Consider the following 23,126-nt stretch of genomic DNA (forward strand, 5'->3'; position numbering starts at 1 on the left):
AGAGTTAGCACCCTTTGCCCACTGATTTGTTAACCAATCCGTGTTATCGGCTAAGTTCTCATGTCGTGTTAGTTTTCTGTGCTGCTGTAACAAAACAAACTTGGTGGCTTAAAACCACACACATTTATTATCTTACAGTTCTGAAGGTCGAAGGTCCGACACAGGTCTTCCCGGGCTAAAGCAAGGCGTTGGCAGGGCTGCATGCCCTTCTGGAGGCTGCTGGGGAAAACCCTCTCCTTGCCTTTTCCAGACTTTAGAGGCCACGAGCATTTCTTGGCTCAGGCCCCCGTCTTCCACCTTCAGAACCAGCAACAGAGGGCTGAGTCCTCCTCGCGCTGCATCGCTCTGGTCTCCTTTTCTGTCTCCCTCTTCCACCTTTAAGGACTCGTGTGATGACATTAGGCCCACAAAACAATCCAGGATAATCTTTCTATTTTAAGATCTGCCGGTTGTTTTTCTTTCTTTTTTTGTTGCTTGGCTGCATTGGGTCTTTGTTGCTGCACGCGGGCTTTCACTAGTTGTGGTGAGCGGGGTCTACTCTTTGTTGCAGTGCACGGGCTTCTCATTGCAGTGGCTTCTCTTGTTGCAGAGCACGGGCTCTAGGCACGTGGACTTCAGTAGTTGTGGCACATGGGCTCAGTAGTTGTGGCATGCGGGCTCTGGAGCACAGGCTCAGTAGTTGTGGCTCGTGGGCTCTAGAGCGCAGGCTCAGTAGTTGTGGCGCATGGGCTTAGTTGCTCCCCGGCATGTGGGATCTTCCTGGACCAGGGCTCGAACCTGTGTTCCCTGCATCGGCAGGTGGATTCTTAGCCACTGCGCCACCAGGGAAGTCCCTGCTGGCTGTTTTTCAAATGAAGCTCTACCATTTACTGGCTACATGATTTGGGGCAAATTACTTAAAATTTCCAAACTCTAGTGCCCTTAACTATAGGGGAATAATATTATGCTCCTCATAGGACTATAGACAGAGAAAAAGCTAATGCATTAAGGGGCTTCGCAGATTGGCTATCTCATATCAAGCTGTCTATGATGAAGATGTGTTACAAAAATAAAAACCACCATACATTCGTTATTAGCGTTCGCTTCAAGCTGCAGATTTTCTTGTTTCCCAGAAATCCTTTGTTTTCCGATTTTTTTAAAAACAACTTTATTGAGGTTAAAGTTTACACACAACAACCTGGATCCAGCTAAAGTGTCCAGTTCAATGAGTTTAACAAATGAAGACAGTCATGGAACCACTACCACAACCAAGACACAGGTCACTCCCAGTGGTCCCCTTGTGGTCCTGTTTGCAGTCAATTGCTCTCCCACCCGGGCCACAGGTGACCCCCGACCTCTCTCCTTTATCTATTACGCTTTCTAGAACTTTATACATGGGAGTCATATAGTATGTACTCCTTTGTGTCTGAATTCTTAGAATGCTTTTAAGATTTAAACATTTAGCCTTGTAGGGCTAGACTACAATGTGTTTTATCTACTCACATGCTGTGAATTATTATACATGACATCTGTTGAGTTTACTGTATTTGTGTTTGTTCTGGTTTTAGACGATCACAATGCTTAACATTCAGGCACACATTTTTACATGGACATATTTTCACTTCTCTTGGTTATTTACCTAGGAATGGAATTGATGGGTCACGTGGTAACTGTATGTTTAGCCTTTTGAAGACATGCCAAACTGTCCTCCAAAGTGGCTGTACTATTCTATAATCCCACCAGCAACGTGTGAGTGTTCCAATCTCTCCAATCCTCAATAACTAGCCTTATCTTTTTTATCTTAGTCATGCTACTAGATGTGAAGTCCTATATCCTCCTGGTTTTGACTTGCATTTCCCTAATGACTAATGCTGTCGAGCATTTTTACAAGGGTTTACTGGCCATCTATACACATTCTTTTGTGAAGCATCTGGCAAATCATTTTGCACATTTTTTTGTTCACCTTCTTACTGTATAATTTATGAGTTAGTTATGAGCATCCTTTGTATTCTGGATACAAGCCCTTGTCAGATATACATATTGTTAATATACCAGCCTATGGATTGCCTTTTCATGTTCTTTTCAAAAGAGCAGAAGTTTTAAAATTTTTATTAAGTCCAATTTATCATTTTTCTTTTATGATTCATGCATTTTGTTCTATCTTTTCTTATACACATAAACATTTTCTCCTATGTTTTCTTCCAGGTATTGAAAAATTCTAGCTTTTGCATTTAGGTTTGCAATGCATTTTGAGTTATTTCTGGATGTGATGTGAGATAAGGGGAGGGTTTTTTCCATACAAATATCCAGTTGTCACACCACCCTTCATTTAAAAGAATGTCTTTCCCACATTGAGTTATTTTGGCTCTCATGTCAAAATTTAATTGACAATATATGTGTAGGTCAAACTCTGAACTCTCTGTCCTGTTTTATTGATCTATATCCACCCTCATGCCATCATTTTATTAGTATAGTTCTATAGTAAACTTTGAAATTAGGTATTGTAGGCCCTACAACCTTATCCTTTTAAAAAAATTTCTTTGGTGATTCTAGGTCATTTGCATTTCCATATAACTTCCTGATTAGCTTGTCAGTTTCCACACAAATGCCCCTGAACTTAAAGATTAGTTTGTGGAGAATTGCGCTCCTACTATATTGAGTTTGTCCATCCTTGACCATGGTGTATTTCTTCACTTATAATATTTATTACATGCTCTCTATTATGTGTTCTTGAATTTCTTTCAGCAATGTTTTATACCTTCACTGTACAGATCTTGTTCAATTCATTAAACATATCTAAGTATTTCATATTTTTGTATCATTGTGAGATTGTATTTCTGATTTCATTTACAAATTGTTCACTGCTTGTACATATCAATTTTTGTATATTGATCTTGTATCCTGCAACCTTGCCAAATTCCCTTATTAAAGTTCCAGTAGCTTATTTGTAGACAAGAACTTTTGAAGAGAAAATATTCCATCACTGAAAAGATTGTTTTCCTGATCCTAAAAGTAATATATATTCTCTGAAGAGACTTTGAAAAGTACAAAAAAAAAAAAAAAAAAGAAAAGCAAACACCAATTCTCCCAATACGTAGGTTAATTGCTATTAATCTTTTGACAAATCTCCTTAGAGTTTTGAGCAAGATTCATTTCCGTTTTTTGAAATTCATTTATTTTTACATATCTGAGCTTACTTGGTATTGACAATTATTTATCATGCATTTTTTGTACATCACAAGGACATTTTTTATGTTACCAAGCTTTCTGTTTGTGTAACCTTAATGTCTATAAATAAAAATTTTTCTATTATACATTTTTAATATTACAAACTTTGCAGTATTGTAAGTACTGTTTCAGTGATCATCCGCAGACATACATTCCTTAGAGTGTTAATAATAGTAATATTATTATTATTAATAGCTAAGACATACAGTACTTCCTATGTGCCAGGCACTGTTTCAAGTACTTTACACAGTATCTCACTTAATCCACACAACTATCCTCGGACATAGGTACCAGCAGTATCTCCACTACACAGTTCAGGAAAACTGAGCCATACGTTATCGGAAATTCTAAGAGGCCCAGCTACGGGGCTCGTCTTTTATGCCCAGAGAGAACCACTGCTTGTAATGAAAACCACTTCTGGTAGGAGTACGTTACATACATGAATGGTGTGTAATCACTGAGGAGTTACTCAGCCATAACTGAGGCGCCAAGAGGTTCTCAAAACATGAGGCCTTCATCCCAACTGTGCCAGAGAGTGAGCTGTGGCCTCTTGCTCCTGCAGTTCTCAGGTCTCTCGAGTCTAACAAGCATTTCTAGATTAGTCCTGGGAGAGACAGCAAGGTCGTCGTCCTGTTATTCTCAACAATCTTTATATCATTCAACAGTCAGTGAGCATCTAACATATACACATTGTTTGCTGGAAAGTGGCAAATAATGGTCAGTTCCTACACCCACAAGATCCATTTACAGAATGAAACAGAGGATTAAAACAGATTCTCTTTCTAAATCTTTTTTGGGTCATGGACTTACCAGAGAATCTGAAGATTAGGTTCCTCTCTCTTAAAGGGAAAACCTCCGTACAAAGAGAATGCTTTTGAATGCAATATTAAAAGCTGTTTACTGATCCTCAGAAATGCATCCATATACCCACTATGGGTCAGTGATTTCCTTGGTTGGTAAGTTCTGATGCAGGTAAAAGGGAAGACATGTGTGACTGGAAGGGAAGTGAGAGCTCCATCAGTTCTTACTGGCAATCAAGCAGTTTAAAGTGAATGACAGACACCAGGGTGGGGCAATAATGTAATGTTAACAATCACACCTAATGTAATAAAGCACTTCATACACATGAGGCATGTTCTAAGCTCTTTATATGTTTACTTGATTGCTCCTCACCACGATCCCATGAGGTAAGTAATGTTATCCCTAATTTGCAGAGGAGGACATCTGTTAGTTAGGTACAGAGCAGCTAGGCAGCATGCCCAAGTTCACCCAGCAAGGGAAGGACAGAGGTGGGAGTTCAACTTGGGGAGCCCAGCTCAGACGCATACTCTTAACCACTGTTTTCTTCATAAAGATACAAGCAGTGCTGTGTCTATTTTAGGAGCATACTTGCTCCAAGTACTGCCCGGGTACCTGCTCCCGCTCAAATGGAGCCTCTCCCTGGCGTGTTCAAGTATCCAATGCTCCTTTAGGTCCCAACATCCAGAGGATCATTGTGTTTAACCTCCCAAGAGTCTTTAGCAGCCTGTCCCAAGGAGCGCAACTCTATGACCCCAAATAACTTAGAATTAATGGGAAAGTTTGCTAGCAGGAGGTTCTCAAGCTTCCTTCATGGTAGAATAGGAGAAACTGGATATCCTTTTTTAATATTTAAAAGCATCTTCAAATAATTATTACAGTGACACCTAACAGACTATAAAACTCACTCATAATTCCCTTATCTAACAAGTCAATTCTGTTCATTTATCCATAGATACATTTTCAATTGTTACCCACATGCAAATATATTTAAACTGGATACTAATAGTAGTAAATGTGTTCTTCCTTCTCTGCCTCACATGATAAGATTTTCCCTGCTGCTAGCCAAAATGTGGTTTATATCAGACACATAAAACAGACTAAACACTACAAAGTGTCCCAGGAGAGAGGGACAATCAAGTAAAAAATGGCATCTTAATTCACTGGAATATCATTTTCCATTGTTTGTTACAATAACTATAACCATTTTTTATTCCCCTCAGCAGCAACTCTCATTTATTTGCCTTTTTGAGGTAGCACTCTCATTTATTTTTTTGAAGGAAACAAAGCTGGATCATCTATCAATAACTCACTTACTTAATCATTCCTTCTCAGATTTTAGCATTTAATGCTGGGGGAAGAATGCTCCCAGTCCAACTACTTTTGTGGGAATTTGAGAAAAGAAGACAATCTGATATACTAAAGTGAAATTTGTGTGTTTTTCCCCCTCCAGGACCAATTCTCTAGTGCACAAAAGGGTAGTAACAAGACTGAAAGCAGCTCCTCTCCAGAAGGAGTTCTCCAATGCTAAATAAAGTTATCGCTCTTTGTGAAGAATCCCATATTTATTACATTAATATGCATTTTCTCTAATACGATTTGTCTGGTATCTAATAAGATTAGGGCTATTAACAAGTGCTGTCCCACACTGATTACATGTTAGGAACTGCTCTCCGGTGTGAGCTATTTGATATACTATACGTGGAGAGTTCTGGCTGAAGATGATCCCACACTGATTACATTTATAGGTCTCTTCTCCAACATGAACCCTCTGGTGCTTAATAAGGTCATTCTTCCGAATGAAGGCTTTCCCACACTGACAGCATTCATATGGTTTCTCTCCAGTATGAATTCTCTGGTGCACAATGAGGGCAGAACTCTGGCTGAAGGATTTTCCACAGTCATGGCATGCATATGGTTTCTCCCCAGTATGGGTTCTCTGATGTGAGAAAAGGTGAGAGCTTCGACTAAAGCATTTTCCGCAATCTTTGCACTCAAAGGGCTTCAGCCCAGTGTGAGTTCTATGATGGACGACAAGGTGAGACCTCTGGCTGTAAGATTTCCCGCAGTCACTGCATTCGTAGGGCCGCACCCTAACATGGGTTCTCTGGTGCAGAATGAGATGCGTGCTCTGTCTGAAAGACTTCCCACATTCGGCACACTCATAAGGTTTCTCTCCAGTATGAGTTCTCTGGTGCCGAATAAGCCTGGAGCTGTGAACAAAAGACTTTCCACACTGATTACACGTGTACAGTTTGTCTCCTGTGTGAGTCCTCTGATGGGTAACAAGGTGAGAGAACCAGCTGAAGGACTTCCCACATTCTTTACATTCATAGGGTTCCTCACCAGTATGAGTCTTTTGATGTCCAATAAGGTGAGAACTCCGGCTGAAAGATTTTCCACATTCTTTACATTCATAGGGTTTTTCTCCAGTATGAATAAGCCGGTGCCTGGTAAGATTAGAGCGCCAGCTGAAGAATTTTCCACATTCCTTACATTCATAGGGTTTCTCTCTATGTGTACCCTTTGATATACCAAGGGATGTACCATGAGTAAGAGAGTTGTTATCAGGGCATCTGTATGATTTTTCTCCTGCTTGAGTTCTTGCAAATTGAAGAAGGTGAATGTTTTGACAGAAGGTTTGACCAGAGTCATTACTGTTGCTTGCATAACTTTCCTGATGACCACTGAAAACCAAATCATGTTTCAAACTTTTAGGATGTGAGTCATGTTTATGGAAATACTCTCGCAGTACTAGCTGAGCAGGAAGAAGACAGTTTCCCCTGTATTTCCCATTTTCACAGACTCTCTCCTGAGGAAGTGCTTTCTTTTGGGTGAATGCCACTTGCCTCAGATGTCTCTCCTGGCTGTCCTGGGGCCTGTCCAACTGACCTTCACGTGTCCAGACTTCTTCCAGTGACAAATACCAGAGATCACTCTTTGCCATTCTTTTCATTTTAACATCACAGGAGTGTTTATCTTTAGAAATGCTCTTACTGGAAGCTGATGATTTAACTTCAACTGCAGTCTCCAAATCTGAAAGAAATGGAAAAGCTTTACATTACTAAAAAAAGTATTAAGGTCAGAATGGTAGGATATATGTAGAAAAAAGTATGTAAGTCATGCAGAGTTGCTTTTAAATATGGTTTTGTAACCTTGACAGAGAGTGAGAAAGGGAAGGAAGGCCCATTAACAGGAAATGGGCCGGGCTATAATATGCACATAAAAGGAGCAAAGAGGGTAAGAGAAGCCACAGGACTGGCTATGACACATGGGATCAGGATATTCAGTGCTGGGGTGGCAATTAAGGAAACCCAGAAAGCGCTGCACTGCCACGATCTAACCCGACTATTAATGATACAAGAACCTGACGTGTCTCCTTGCTGCCAGGCCCTTCCCTGACATGAACTCTTCACATTCCTAAACCATGAAAGCAGCCATGTGGCAGGAAATGTCTTCTATCTATGCCACCAAAGCAGTACAGAATGATTACATGTGACTGACAGAGCAAACCTCTCAGAAAGGCCATGGGGTCGGCTGGCAGGGTGACTGCACAGAAGGGACCCAGATACAGGTTCTAACCTACACTTTGCTACTACTAGTGGTGAATTTAGACAAGTTGCTAAAGTTTTCAAAAATCATATTGCTTCTCTGTCATTTAAGGACCTATAAGGTTATCCTAAGTATCATATAAGGTGGGAGCTCATCACCGAAGCAGTACGGTTTGTAATGCTCACTGGTATCATCATCCCCATCTTCTACTTTGATTCCTTTGCTCTGAGACACCAAGACTTAATTAAAACTGACAGGACTAATGCAGGACACTAACTCAGAACCTGAACCCTAACTCACATTCTCCTGGACTTTTCGCCCTTCTGTTTATATGCATGTGTATTACTGCAAATTATTTTCCCTCGTTCAGAGCCTGCGTTTGTTTCTCAATGCCTTTCAGCTAAAATGTTTGGTTCTGAAGTCTAGAAAAAGATCCACTATTTACCCAATACCACCTCTTCCTACATAAGTGGGGCAATACTCTTCTCTTACTTGGTGTATGGGGTGAATTGTGTTCCCCAGAGGAGATATGCTGAAGTCTTAACCCCCAATATCACAGGTTATGACCTTATTTGGAAATAGGACCATTGCAGATGTAATTAGTTAAGATGCAGTAGTACTGGTGTAGGAGGGCCCTAATCCAGTCTGACTGGTGTCCTTACAAGAAAAGGAGAGAAGATACAGAGGCAGACACACAGGGGAGGCGGCCATGTGAAGATGGAGGCTGGGTGAGGTGATGTGTCTACAAGCCAAGGGGCACCTGGGGCACCAGAGCTGGAAGAGGCGGGAAGGACCCTCCCCTGGAGCCCCAGAGGGCACACGGCCTGCCCACACAGTTCTAGAGACTTCTGACCTCTAGAACTGTGAGACAATAAATGTGTTGATTTAAGCCACCCAGTTTGTGGAACTTTGTTTTGGCTGCCACAGGAAATAATCCCTGGTAAACAATCCCTGTGCCAGGCTCCTAACTGCCTCCTTTGTACAACCCAAACCCCTTTCCCAGTCCTCATTTTCATTCCCAGCTCTGTTAGTTGCTAGTTTCTTCCCCACCCTGATTTCTTTTTTAAAAAATTGTGATTAAAACAATACATATAATGTAAAATGCACCATCTTAACCATTTTTAAGTGCACAATTCAAGTATTAATTATATTCACATTGTTGTACAGCCATCACCACCATCCATTTTCATCTTATAAAACTGAAACTCCATACCTATTAAACAATAAGGACCCAATCTCCTCTCAACCCAGCTCCCAGCAATCACCATTATACTTTGTGTCTTTATAATTTTGGCTACTTCAAGTACCTTACATACGTGGAATCATACACTATTTGTCCTTCTGAGACTAGCTTATTTCACCCAGCATAATGTCCTCAAAGTTCATCTACGTTGTAGCAAACTGCAGTATTTCCTTCCTTTTTAAGGATAAATAATACTCCATTACATATACACACACCTCTACCTTGATGAGTTTTGACAGGACATATACCATCTTTTCCCTCTCCTCCACCCAGTGCATCAGAATCCCATGGAGAAGTTTTTCAAACTACTAATGCCAACTGGAAAATTCTAGAATGAACATGTGTGATGAGGGGTAGGGCTGGGTATGGAAAGACAAGTCTGGAGAAAGCGACAGAAAACACGGATGCATTAAAGTCCTAAAAATCTTCCATGTGTTCTGTAACGTGGAAGATAACTCAGGTGCGTTATCTTCAAAATCTGCAGCATCCATTAATCAATTCATCAACTGAGTTTTTAAAGCCATCACCCATTATACTTTTCATTTTGATAATGAAGTTCCCAGAGCTTGTAGATTCCCTTAAATTCCAGTCGATTAAGCACATACATGGAATTTCAGTATTTCTTTTGACAACAAATTTCCCATTAAAAATTTAAACTGCTGGTTATAGTCAGTTATTTTTGGATACTTGTCAACAGACATCCAGGAAAGCCTGCTAAACTGAACACATGAATGGAAAAAATAAGGACAGGAAGAAATAGGGAAATGAAAGGAAACAGAGAACAGTCTTTCCTGCCATGGCCCCAAAGCAGCTGACTGATCAAGTACTTCCCAGTGTCTGAGGGACCTGCCCTGAGACAGATACTGGCTACAGTCACCTACGAGGCCCAATGTAAAAAAAGTCAAAAACAAAATTTATGACATTTAAAAGTAGAAACAAAGTGGCAGCTCAGAAAAAGAAGGAACCTGTACTTAATAAGCCAAAAGGTTTCACAAAAAAGGACTGGAGGTGAAACATAGAGGACGACTGAGACGCTAACGACTTCATTCACATCACACTCACAGCCTGAGGTTCAGGGAAATGCCTGACATGAGTGGACGTGAGTGCCAGAGGATTACGAGGTGCCTAGACTGCACCGGGCCTGGGAGGCCATGTGTCCCCAGGAGCCAACGTGGGTCACTAGCACATGGAGTTGGCCATCAGCAGCAAGGTCCAGACAGCAACCCCCCAGATGGCTGGGCTAAGGAGAAAGACATCAGAGCACTGAGCTTAGAGACAGGGGTCAGAGACAGCATCGCTCAGAGAGAACAGAACAGGAGGAAGATGAAGCACTGCCTTCATTTCTTAACCCAGAAGGCTGATCTTCTCTACACAGGGGAGCTGGGGAAAGGACTGATGCTAGAAATCCACACAGTGGTCTGCATTTTACAGATATTAAGATTAAAATGAAAAAAAATTAAATAAAGAGCTAGATTATGAGAAAACAGGTGTTTTTGAGAGCAGCAATTCTGGAAAGGAAGGAGGGTTAAGTCAACAGGGATTGGTGACGCCTCTGCTGCAATTTGCTAACCAGCAAAAAACAAACTCAGAGCAGGGGCAGGCGATGGGGTCCCATGGCAGAGCTTACACAGAGCAGCAGATCAAAGGCTGTGGGAAGGGACACAGGACAGGGAAAAGACAGGCAAAGGTAATAGAATAATTCTATGAAAGATAAGAGGACACAGATGCTTGAGTTAGTAGTAATAATCAGGAAAGCAAAATGAACAGGGCTGGAACCAAGCACTGAAACAGAAAGATAATTTTTTTTTTAACATCTTTATTGGGGTATAATTGCTTTACAATGGTGTGTTAGTTTCTGCTTTATAACAAAGTGAATCAGTTATACATATACATATGTTCCCATATCTCTTCCCTCTTGCGTCTCCCACCCTCCCACCCTCCCTATCCCACCCCTCCAGGCGGTCACAAAGCACCGAGCCGATATCCCTGTGCCATGCGGCTGCTTCCCACTAGCTATCTACCTTACGTTTGTTAGTGTGTATATATCCATGACTCTCTCTCGCCCTGTCACAGCTTACCCTTCCCCCTCCCCATATCCTCAAGTCCGTTCTCCAGTAGGTCTGTGTCTTTATTCCTGTCTTACCCCTAGGTTCTTCATGACATTTTTTTTTCTTCTTAAATTCCTTATATATGTGTTAGCATACGGTATTTGTCTTTTTCTTTCTGACTTACTTCACTCTGTATGACAGACTCTAGGTCTATCTACCTCATTACAAATAGCTCAATTTCGTTTCTTTTTATGGCTGAGTAATATTCCATTGTATATATGTGCCACATCTTCTTTATACAATAGCCCAGAGATGGAAACATCAGAAAGATAATTTTAATGAATGCAAATGGAAGTGTGACAAGACTAGAAAGCAGACTAGCAGTGGGGAAACCGAAGCTAAATAAACCCAGTCCTCACATTTGAAATGCAGAGAACTAGTGACCACTCTCGCCAGGGACTCCTGCCCCAAACGGGTGGTCTGGTTCTCACCTGGATAGGTCTCTTGGTGAATCCCTCTCTCCAACAGCCATGGCTCCTCCCCCTTCTCCAACTGCAGGATCACCTCTGGCTTGGGAAGCTGATGCCCTGTTCCCAGTGAAAGATAAAGTACTGGGCGAGGGTTGGGAGCTCTGGGCTGGACACAAAGAAGCATCCCAGTTCACCCCCAACCCCGGACCCCTTCAATAGTCCTGGGGGGCTCTGAAGAGTAGACAAGGTAGGGCTACAGAGGCAGCAAAATACACATTTCTTAAAATTCAACAAACCAAAACAATTTTTTTTTTCATAAAAGCAGAAGGAGTACGAAAACCTTGTTCCACGCCCCAAAGAAATTAGGTCCCTGGCCCCAAGCTCACACTCCAATGTATGCTTCAGGCTCTCCATACCTTTTGATCAATGAGGAACCCAAAACCCCCAAACAGAGGTCCATCTCACCCAAGGACACCAGGTTTCTGTAGTTCTCCAACATCACATCTTTGTACATGAGCTGCTGAGCAGGGTCCAGCAGCTTCCACTCCTCCCTCGTGAAGTTCACAAGTATGTCCTTGAAGGTCACCAGTGTCTACAACACAAAGCAAATTTGAGCCTGATGTATATCTCTGCCCTCCCTTTCCCGAATATTGATAGAAAGAGAGATTAGGCAGATAGCACTTGGGTAGGGAAACAGGATAGAATAGAACTCATTCTAGGAGTGAGTAGTATTTACGTTGAATTCTGGACAAGTCCTAAAAGGAATGGTATTAAGTACGTACTGTCTAGAAACCTGTTCCATGTTATGCTTTCAGTTTAGAAACTGTCAGAAACACTTTCATTTAAATCAAGTATGTTGTAAACAGCTAAAGCAAGGAGAATCAGTTAATCTACACTTATGTAAAATAATTAGAACCTAATACAAGGCAGGAGAAGAAGGGAAAAACAGTCTTGAGCTCAAGTGCAACTTTACGCTTAAGAGACCAACATAGCCATGTTTTATGACCTAAAATAAATTTCCAAAACATTTTTCCTAAATATTGGTAGGCATTTAAAAAATAGAGAAGAGATTATATTTTAATAGTAATAAAACAATAGATACAGAAGCAAGGCCTTTATTAGACACATCAAAAGGATCTATAGATGACACACAGAAAAAAACCCATTTGAATAACTGAGTGTTTCTCGTCAAAGACGGTGAAGGGAAAACGACAGTGGAATAGTGGGGATTTTTTAATGCCGAAAGAAAAGAACTGTCATGCCAGAATTTCAATTATTAGGTGAAAATATCTTTCAGGAACGATGAAAAATACATTCTCAAAGAAAGTTAAACAAACAGGATTTGTTACCAGCAGACCTGCTCTAAAAGTATGCTAAAGGTAATTCTTCAGGCAGAAGGGAAATGATACAAGAGAGAAACTTTAAATCTCAGGAATGATGAATGAGAAAGAAAAAGGGTAAATATCTGGGTAAATACAATAGACTACTTTTCTTCTCGTAAATCCTTCAAAATATGTAGGACAGCCAAAAGCAAAGACTATGCTTTCTGGTGGGGTTTTGAATACACGTAGAAGTAAAGTATGAGGTATCACCTAGGGGCGAAGCTGAGTGAGGCTGAAGGAGGGTCCCCCACCCATCTCTCTGTCCCCAGAGGACCCACCCTCTCCCGGGGCTCTTCCTGTCTTGGTTGCAGTTACTCCTGGATAATTACCTAACTTGTCCCCAAGCTCCTCCACAGGCAGTCCCCAGGGAGGAATTAACACACCAGCCCCACACCCAAGACCACCAGGGACCAGAGAATCCCTCAGAAAGGCACCAACATCCCAGTTCTGTCATCATCTTGAAGGGAGAAAGCTTGCTGTGTGCTCAGTCATTCCTCATTGTAGACGAAAGAGCATCTCATCAGAGTCCTCAATATTTCACACATTTCTGTTCAAGTTGTGTTTCTTTGATATGAAAGGAAATAAAACTACAGCTATAAATAAAGCAAACAAACAGTGCTAGTCTATTGGAGGAAGTGTCTGAGATACGGACCCCTTAAGAACCCTTAACTAAAAAGGGATTCTCAGTCGGAAAACAAAAAAGAATGAAGGCAGCCCAACTTACGTGGGACCGGGCAGTTAGCAACTCGGCCTCCATGCCCTCCTCGTTCCTGACGCTTCCTGAGTAACAGGAGATCCCAAGCAGGTGAAGCTGCAGAAAAGGCAGAAACTTGAGGAGAGGTGCTGTGACCTGGTTCTCATTAATCGCAAGTCTAGATTCCCTCAGACCAACTGCTGTACCTATATATCCACACAACCAGACGACACCTGACTGTTCCAGAAATACACCTATAGTGCCCGAAATCCCCAAGAGTAGGAAGAAAAGAGCTCCGAAGACTGCCTCTCCCACACCCTGCAACCTCTAGAGTTCCATGCTAAATTTCATTTGGAACTGAATGGTTCTAATACTACATCAAATCCTCTTATTTTTTAAAAATCCCTTTTATTACTGAAGTATGGCTGATTTACAATGTTGTGGTAGTTCCAGGTGTACAGCAAAGTGACTCAGTTTTACATATATATACATATATATATATGTATATATATATATTCTTTTTCAGATTCTTTTCCCTTATTGGTTAAAAGGGAATCATACGATATTTGCCCTTTCGTGTCAGGCTTATTTCACTCAGCATCATGTTTTCAAGGTTCATGCATGCTGTAGCCTGTATCAGTAGTTCACTCTAATGGCTGAATAATAATCGCTGTATGGACCCACCACATTTTGTTTATCCACTCATCTGCTGACGGGTATACCTAGGAATGGAATTGCTGGCTCATACGGTAATTTTATGTTTAGCTTTTTGAGGACCCACCAAACTGTTTTCCATAGTGGCTGCATCATTTTACTTTCACACAAGTAATGTACAAGGGTTCCAACTTCCCCCCATGCTTGCCAACACTTGTGCCATCTTTTAAATTATATAGCCATCTTAGTAGGGGTAAAGTGGTATCTCACTGTGCTTTTGATTTGCATTATTTTCATATGCTTACTGGCCATTTGTGTATCTTCTTTGGAGAAATGTATGTTCAAGTACTTTACCTATTTTTAAATTGGGTCATTGTCTTTTTTTTTTTTTTTTTTTGCGGTACGCGGGCCTCTCACTGTTGTGGCCTCTCCCGTTGCGGAGCACAGGCTCCGGACGCGCAGGCTCAGCGGCCATGGCTCACGGGCCCAGCCGCTCCGCGGCATGTGGGATCTTCGCGGACCGGGGCTCGAACCCGTGTCCCCTGCATCGGCAGGCGGACTCTCAATCACTGCGCCACCAGGGAAGCCCGGGTCAGTTGTCTTTTAGTTGTTGAACTGTAGTTCCTTATCTATTCTGGATAGTAAACCCTTATCAGATAAAATAACTTCCAAATATTTTCTCCCATTCTGGAGGTTGTCTTGCCTTTGTTGTTGAAATATACTTTTGCCAAATATAGGATCCTAAGCAGACAGGTATTTTTCCTTTCAGTGCTTCATAGAGCTCCACTCCCAATGCTCCAGGAATCAGAAGAGCTTTCCAGCCTGGCCAGCAGTAATGGCCATAACCCCCATGTGAACGCCACATGCTGTTCCCTGCAGCTTCCTCCCCCATGTGTGCCTTGTGTGATCACTCAAGGGCACCCTCTGCACTCTGTGAAGGCTGCTGCCCTGCCCTCCCCAGCCTCAGCTCTGCATTCTGGACTCAGGGTCTGCTCAGCCCCTCTCAGCTTCCCCTACCTCTGCTGTAACCTGGAAACCCACTCAAGGCAATAAACCGGGGCAGTCAGAGGGCTAACCTGCTTGGTTTTCCATCTCTCAGGGATAACTGTCCTTTGTGGTCTGATATCGAATGTCTTTAAACGATTGTTTCATGTCTTTTGTCTTTTTGTTGTTGTTGCTGTTTGTTTGGGCAAGAGGATAGGTAAATCCCCTCCCTGTTACTCCATCTTGGACAGAAGTAGACGTCTATAAACACTGCACTTTTAACTTGTTTTAAATTTAGATTGTATCTTTAATTTCCACCTTTTGAATACTAGGTCTGAATATTTTCCATATGTTTATGTTGATGGCTCTTTTGTATTTGCTTTCTTTTACACTGTTTGCCCCCTTTGTCTTCTGGAGATCTTAAGGATTTCCATTTCAATTCTACCCATACTTATTGTACATGAATAAAAGCACTACGGTTTCTGACCCCCTCACCAGTGCTAAACTGGTTTTCACCAATGACACCTGTTATAGAGGCACCGCTGACCTCTCAATTGTTCTTGAACCTCTTTACTGACTTTGGTAGCCCCTCACCTAGTTTTCCTCTATACAGCTTGGTACTTCTTAGTCTTCTCTAATGACTTAAAAAATTATGATTAGGTGCAACTAGAGATTATCATACTAAGTGAAGTAAGTCAGAAAAAGAAAGACAAATACCATACGATAACACTTACGTGTGGAATCTAAAATATGACACAAATGAACTTAGCTATGAAACAGAAAAAGACCCACAGACATAGAAAACAGACTTTCAGTGGCCGAGGGGGAGGGGAGGATTGGGAGTCTGGGGTCAGCAGATGCAAACTGTTATATATAGAATGGACAGACAACAAGGTCCTACCGTAGAGCACAGGGAATTATACTCAATAGCCTATGATAAACCATAATGGAAAAGAATATGAAAAAAGAGAATGTACACACACATAACTGAATCACTTTGCTGTACAGCAGTAACTTTTTTTTTCTTTTAGCCACGTCGCACGGCTTGCAGGATCTTAGTTCCCCGACCAGGGACTGAACCCACATCTTCAGCAATGAAAGCACAGAGTCCTAACCACTGGACCAGCAGGGAATTCCCTGTTCAGCAGTAATTAACACAACACTGTAAATCAACTATACATCCATTTTTTAAAATTAAAAATACTAATAAAAATTTAAAATTATGATTAGCTTAAATGTAGGTCACCCTTTGTTGCTTCTCTGTCTTTCCCAGTCTCCACCGTTTCAATGGCCCCCTGGGCACTTCCAGGGCACAGAGCACACCTACTCGTTTTACCCCATGGTCCATCCCATTGTTGGCTCACGACAGGCTCAGTGCTGGGCTGGAATGAACAGATCACTCTGTCCTCTGCCCCTACGTCTTCCCCAACCTCAAGTGAATATTCCCAACTGTGGTTAACAGCATGGCTTCTGCAGCCAGACTGCCTAGGTTCAGACCCCGCTCCACTGCTCACAGGTGGCTTCTTAACCTTTCAGTATCTCGGTCTCTTCATCTGTACAGTGGGGACTAAATAGTGCCTACCATAGGTTATTACGAGAATTAAATGAGTCCATATTTGTAAAACACAGAAAACAGTGCCTGACACACGGTAAGGATTATCTGCTTGTTAATTAAAAACATACACGACATCTAGGGACAAGTAACGCAAGTATCTTTCTAGACCCTGTCCTCTTAACATCCAATCAGTTACTACAGCCTGTAAATCCCCTCCTAGACGTTTCTCTAGCCCCCACCCCTCCAGATCCCATGGCCTTGGCTCGGGCTTGGCTTCTCTGCCTCCGGACTTTCTCACTCCGACGAGTGTCCACATCAGCATCATCTCTGTAAAACACGTAAGCTGCACTTCTTGACTAGAATTCTCTGCGGATCTCCCAGTACTCACAGGAAAATGGACCAAGTCCTCAGCATGGATTTAGGGTTCTCTGTGGCGGGCCCTTTTCTCCCTCACTAGCCCTAAATGTCCCATCAAACTACAACCCCCCCCCCACCCATCCATGCTGTACCACCTGAACTGCCCAACCTCTTCACACGCCCTAGTCCTAGGCCAGGAAGGCTCTGCCCTTTCGTGCTGCTTGGTAAAATCCTACCCATCCTGCAAGATCAAACATCACCCTTTCCTGTGTCATTCCCTAACTTCTCCAGGAAGGTTTAGTGTTCTTTCACCTCTGTGCTCCCACAGTCCCTAGGACAGGAAGCAACATGAACTGAACAAAAGTACAGCCAGAGAGCACAGCTACCTGCCCAAGGTCATGTCTGCTTGGGGTGAGGTCTCTGATGCCAGGCACAGGTCCATCCTTACTTCTTTTAACCCTTCCCCAGAAACTTGAGTAATTTTAGCTGAACACGCCAGCTGTGGGAGTTAAGACACAGAAGCAGACACGTGTTCTCTGTGGGGTATCATCAGAGGAGCACAGGCTCATTTCCAGGAGTCAGAATCCAGTCAGCAGGATGGAAAGGTGGGATGAACGTGTGTGTTCCTTGTTCACACCTTCTTGATCCAGATGTTAACCAAGGGCTCACGAACCACATGCCAAGTACTATTCCAGGGGCTGAGCCCAGAGCAGCGGCTGTTCAGATAGGCCCCTCCCTCACTGAGCTCAGGTGAGTAAAGGCTGAAATAACCACGGACGTCCAGCCTGCATAAGAAATTACTTGGGTGAAGCAAGAGAATGGTCTTCACACATTTACAGGTCCTGTGGAACAGGGATAATATACATATTTTTAAACATTTTATGTTTTCTTTTTTTGGCTACGTTGGGTCTTTGTTGCTGTGTGTGGGCTTTCTCTAGTTGTGGCGAGCAGGGGCTACTCTTCGTTGCGGTGCACAGGCTTCTCACTGCGGTGGCTTCTCTTGTTGCGGAGCACGGGCTCTAGGCGCGCGGGCTTCAGTAGTTGTGGCACACGGGCTCAGTAGTTGTGGGTCGTGGGCTCTAGAGCACAGGCTCAGTAGTTGTGGTTTGTGGGCTCAGTAGTTGTGGCTCGCGGGCTCTAGAGCTCAGGCTCGGTACTTGTGGTGCACAGGCTTAGTTGCTCTGCAGCATGTGGGATATTCCCAGACCAAGGATCGAGCTCGTATTCCCTGCATTGGCAGGCAGATTCCTAACCACTGCACCACCAGGGAAGTCCACAGGGATAATATTTATTCTGAGCTGTTCCAGAGGGCAGAATTAGGAGAAATGTGTGGAGTCACAAAGAAGTCAATTACAAGTCAATAATAAGAAGACACCATTAATCAAACGACACCTGGTAACAGATCAGGTCACGGAAAGAGGCAGGAAATTTCTGGTCACTGATAAACTTTCAATAGGATCTTATTTAAAAAGAACAAAAAACAAACTATATACAGCCTCCAGTTTATATGGACATCTAAGGTTCATTCCAGTGACTCTCCTGTTTTATGATTTAAAGCAAATAGTCTTATGTCACCCTAATTTCCCTTAACGCCCACTTCTAGATAATTTACTTAAAACTTTATCTAAACTGGCAGTTTATAGCCCTGATTGCACACTGGCCTTTCCCCTATATTAATAAGTTATTAATACCTGGGTCCCACGCCACCCTCCCCCACCAAGAGCTTCTCATTTAACTCCCTGGGGAGGGAGCACTGCAGGTGCTTCTGACGTGCGACATGCACCACGGTTGGCAGCCACTGACCCCAGCTGTCATGGAGTCTATTTAATTCTCAGTTTCTACCATTTCTTGGGGGTAATCAGATCCTTCCATCAGACACCAGATTTACAAAGGATATTCTTATGCAACTGAACAAAACTGACTTCTCTAACGTAACAACAGATATTGCCAGGGGAGGGACACCGGGATGAGTTTTCATTTGTATTTAGGGAAACAGCAGGTAAGCTGATAACTATTGTGATCTTCTGTCATTTTTCTAAATCATTCCTGAACACTTTACTATGATCCCGGCTGTGTCCCACGCCCAGGGGATAAAACGTGAGCGAAGAATTTATCCCTGCCCTCAGCAGCTAAGGCAAGCTGAAGAAACCAACCTCCATGGAGCACAGACAGCAGCCAGCACGAGCTGGGGGTCTCAAGGCTGAGTCCAGAGCACGAGCTGGGGGTCTAAGGCTGAGTCCACAGCGCGTCTGAGTTCAGGCAGATAAGTGAGGGTGGGGAACCATGAACAAAAGCAGGGCCTTCGACAGTGACGTAGGGGGAGAAGCTCAGTGTGGCCGTCGAATGTGGTGCAGGGCAGGGAGCAGTCAGAAACAGGCCAGGTCGAGGTCACAGAGGCCCAAAGTGCCATCCTCAGAAACACAGACTCTTGCCTACATGCTGTCAGCTGGGCAATGACAACAGATGTGTCTGCCTTTGAGGTAGTTGTGTGATGGACTAGCGGGGGATGAAACACCTGCAAAGAAACCAGGCAGAAGGGAAACTGTGATCCAGGATACAGGAGCACAAAGGAGTGCAGCAATGGAATTGATTAGATGTGGATGGGAATACGGGTTAAGGGTTCAAGGTGACCCCAGGTTTCTGGGTGACAGAATGGACAATAATGTCTGGGGGTAGGATTGGCTGTGCACACGGTGCATGAGCCAGAGAAGGGAGAGGGAGAAGGACACGTTTAGATGTGAGGGTTATCCAGCTGTATCAGCCACCATCCACATTTCTGTTCTACCTGGATCTACTCAAGCTGCACAGCTATATTCTCAAACAGAACAACTTCTTGACGGGGAGTGGGGGTGCATCTTTAGTCACAGATTTGGGGGTGATGTATTCATCTACTCTGATGCAGGTGAAGGAGACAGATGGGGTCTAAGGGAGATTATACATCCCTGCGACATGATTCCTATAAAGCTCACCAGGAGACAGAACATCTGGTAAAGCTGGGTAACAGCATTATCAGATGACACCATGGCAGTGTATAAAATCAACCAAAGATACCATGGAGAGTAAAATAAACTGTAGGACCAGAAAATTGTGGGATAGGGACTTCCCTGGTGGCGCAGTGGTTAAGAATCCGCCTGCCAATGCAGGGGACATGGGTTCGAGCCCTGGTCCAGGAAGATCCCACATGCCGCGGAGCAACTAAGCCCGTGCACCACAACTACTGAGCCTGTGCTCTAGAGCCCGCGAGCCACAACTACTGAAGCCCACGTGCCACAGCTCCTGAAGCCCGCGCGCCAAGAGCCCGTGCTCCACAACAAGAGAAGCCACCACAATGAGAAGCCCGCACACCACAACGAAGAGCAGCACCTGCTCGCCGCAACTAGAGAAAGCCCGTGTGCAGCAAGAGACCTGGCGCAGCCAAAAATAAATTAATTAATTTTAAAAAATCATGGGGATCCAAAAGGGAAAAAAATTGTGGGATAAATTAGTATCTAGGAAGAAAACAGAGGAGAAAAGGAAGCCCAAAAAGGAAGCAGAGAAAGATCCACCAGAGAATGAGAAGATCTACAGACAGATCTGTAGAAGAGCTGTAGAGATGTATATCAGAAGCCAGAAGGGAGAATTTCAAGGAAGGGAGGATTAACAGAGTTCAGATGAATTAGGGATTCTAGTGCCCTGACTGGCTAGATGAAGGTTCACTAAAGCGGGAACAGCAGACAAATTCCACAATAGGGCTGAAAAGTTTGGAGGCGAGAAGAGCAGTGAAAGGGCAGAGCTAGAAGAGGTGGTAGGATCAAATGGGGACCTGGGCGTGTCTGTGGGCGTGAAGCAGGGCAGGGGTGGGCTCAACAGCTCGGAGGGACGGACCAGACTTGCAGGCAGGAAGCCCGCAGCAGCAAGGTCACTGCCCCCTGTGCCCTGCCGCCTCCGATGTCACAAGTCCTCCGACCCTCATCCTCTGCCCCCCTGTCCCACCCACATAACCCAGGGCAGGCTCCCCGTTCCAAGGTGCTCAGCTGAATCACATCTACACGGTTCCTGTTGCCAATAAGCTGATACAGCCACAGCTTCTGGCAGTTAGGACTCAGATGCTTTTTGAGAGCTGCTATTCTGCCAACCACCAGGGCGGAGATGCCCTGAAAGAAGCTTCCAGCACCAGCAAGAAGGCTATGGAAGTTACCATCTGAGGCACAGAGGTTCCATGCACAGCTCTGATCACAACCATCCACATTCTGGGCCCTGACAACCTTTCAACCTTCAATCCTACTGCACTTGCCCCATGTTCTCTAAGCCTCATTCACATGCCACCTTTTCCAAAAGCCTTCCCATCGTCCCAGAGAAAATCCCTGGGACCTTTTGCCCATGCTCCTAGCACTTCAACGCCCGGCTCATTTGTCCACCTCCCTGTAAGATGAAGAACCACTTGAGAACTGGGATAACCTCACTCTAAAACCTGGAAAGAGGCCAGCACAGTGCTTTGTATTTGTTCACTCCGGCACTTGTCAAACACTTGGCGATAACCTGTGGTTTGTACAGATATCTGCCCTCAGGGCAGGCAATGGAGACTAGAAGACCCAGTGCTTGAGGACCAGCGCCCAGGGACCGGGAGACCTTCTCGGGGATAGCGTTTCGCTTGGGCATATGGAGTGTGTAATTCTTAATAAAAGAGAACAGATCTCTTAAGGTTCTGAATAAGTTCACTGGTATTTGGCATCTGTGAAGGACAAGGGATCGTCAGCAAAAGGACCCAGCAGCAGAGACAGCAAAGCCATACTCCGCAAAGATTGTGCATCTGTGAAAACTCAACAAACGGACACTCTCAGGTTGTGCATTTCATTTTATGTAAATTTCACATCAAAAGCATAAGCGAAACAAACATTAAATTCTGGTTAACAATGCACATGCATTCAGAAGTATTTCAGGAAAGCATACTGATGGCTGCAATTTACTTTGAAATGCATCCCAAAAAAGAGGGACTGATGAAGAAAGGGGCAGACAGATATATGTTCAAATTAGTATAGTAAAATGTTAATGGTAGAGTCTAGGAGGGGAGGTTACAAGTATTCACTGTAAACTTCTTTCAGCTTAGCTGTATGTTCAAACTTTTTCATAATAAAATATTGACCAGAAAAGGTAAGGATGAGACAGCAGAAAGGTATTGTGTGGAAAGAGGAAAAAATTATGCTCCTGGTGTCGGTTCTAAGCCAGAGATGCATATACAGCCGGTGACACACCAGTCCTGACCTTGCTTCAGAGCCAGAAGATTTAAGACCCTGGCTGATCTGAGTCACGCTATAAGGAAAACTACAAGTGAAAGTCTACTGTAAGCAAAACGGAGATATCACACTATGAAACTTCTTTTTCCTTAAAACAAAAATTTTTTTAAACTAAAATGTTTTTTAAATTATATGCTACTAAGCTTTCAGTGCTTGAATTATGTGATGAAAACCAAGGGAACTCATTATTTCTAGGAGTATTTTTCCTTTAACAGAAACATTTTCTCATCTAATTAAAAGGAAAAGGAAAGAGTCACTTTCATAACATTTTTAAGAAGATGGAGACATAAAAGAAAGAACAAATTGCATGGGGTTCTTTAAAAAAACAATCCCAATAATATTTTCTTGACAAGTGCATTTAATCCATAAACAGAACTGCTCTCATTCCTACTCATCCTTTATTCTTATTTATGACTAGGATTATTTTAAAGTTTTCTCTTATTATTCAGATACATTTCTAGTTAAAATTACTAGGTATCTTCTTCCTGTTGTGAACAGACTTTCTTCTACAAAGGTATTTGCAAATTTGTTACTGAGGACAGTTAAGCAATCTGTTAATATATATGCTCTTTCCATCCCTTTACTAAACTCATTGCTATTAACTAAATCTCTTGTACATGCTGGCGATGCAGTTAATTAATAAGATGCTTTGTCATCTCTTTTCCAGAAGGTACACCTTGTATCTATGTAAATACTATTTATATCTTGTCCTAAATAAAAGTTTGCGATGTTTATATAAAATACTGATAAGCAGACTTACTCATTTAACTTATGATATATATATCAAATACTGGCCCTGTGACTGGCACATGCTAAGAGCTCAAGAAATATGTGTTGAGAGAGGGAATGAAAGAACAAATGAACAATTTTCAAGAAGGGCAGGAATGTGTGCCATCCACTGTCCAGGAG

At 43.0% G+C, this 23,126-nt stretch overlaps 1 protein-coding gene across 4 annotated transcripts in view; it reads right to left on the reverse strand.

The window, feature by feature from the left end:
- Positions 1 to 3,010: 3,010 nt before the first annotated feature.
- The window catches only part of ZNF10 (zinc finger protein 10), a 29,135-nt gene continuing 9,019 nt past the window's right edge, over positions 3,011 to 23,126 (reverse strand). For 2 of the 4 annotated variants that reach the window (XM_022598215.3, XM_022598214.3), the window contains exons 2-5: positions 13,425 to 13,511; positions 11,784 to 11,910; positions 11,340 to 11,435; positions 3,012 to 7,041 (exon numbers count right to left, since the gene is read on the reverse strand). In XM_022598215.3, the coding sequence (XP_022453923.1) occupies positions 5,579 to 7,041; positions 11,340 to 11,435; positions 11,784 to 11,910; positions 13,425 to 13,457 (1,719 nt within the window). In that variant the 5' untranslated portion in view covers positions 13,458 to 13,511 and the 3' untranslated portion in view covers positions 3,012 to 5,578. Of the gene's footprint in view, positions 7,042 to 11,339; positions 13,512 to 23,126 lie in introns of all 4 variants that reach the window. The other 2 variants (XM_089894302.1, XM_089894300.1) reach the window with 2 other exon arrangements.

Source organism: Delphinapterus leucas, chromosome 14 (assembly GCF_059928025.1).
Source record: "Delphinapterus leucas isolate spDelLeu-1000000601 "Yukka" chromosome 14, BTC_Dleu_Yukka2, whole genome shotgun sequence".
NCBI lineage: Eukaryota > Metazoa > Chordata > Mammalia > Artiodactyla > Monodontidae > Delphinapterus > Delphinapterus leucas.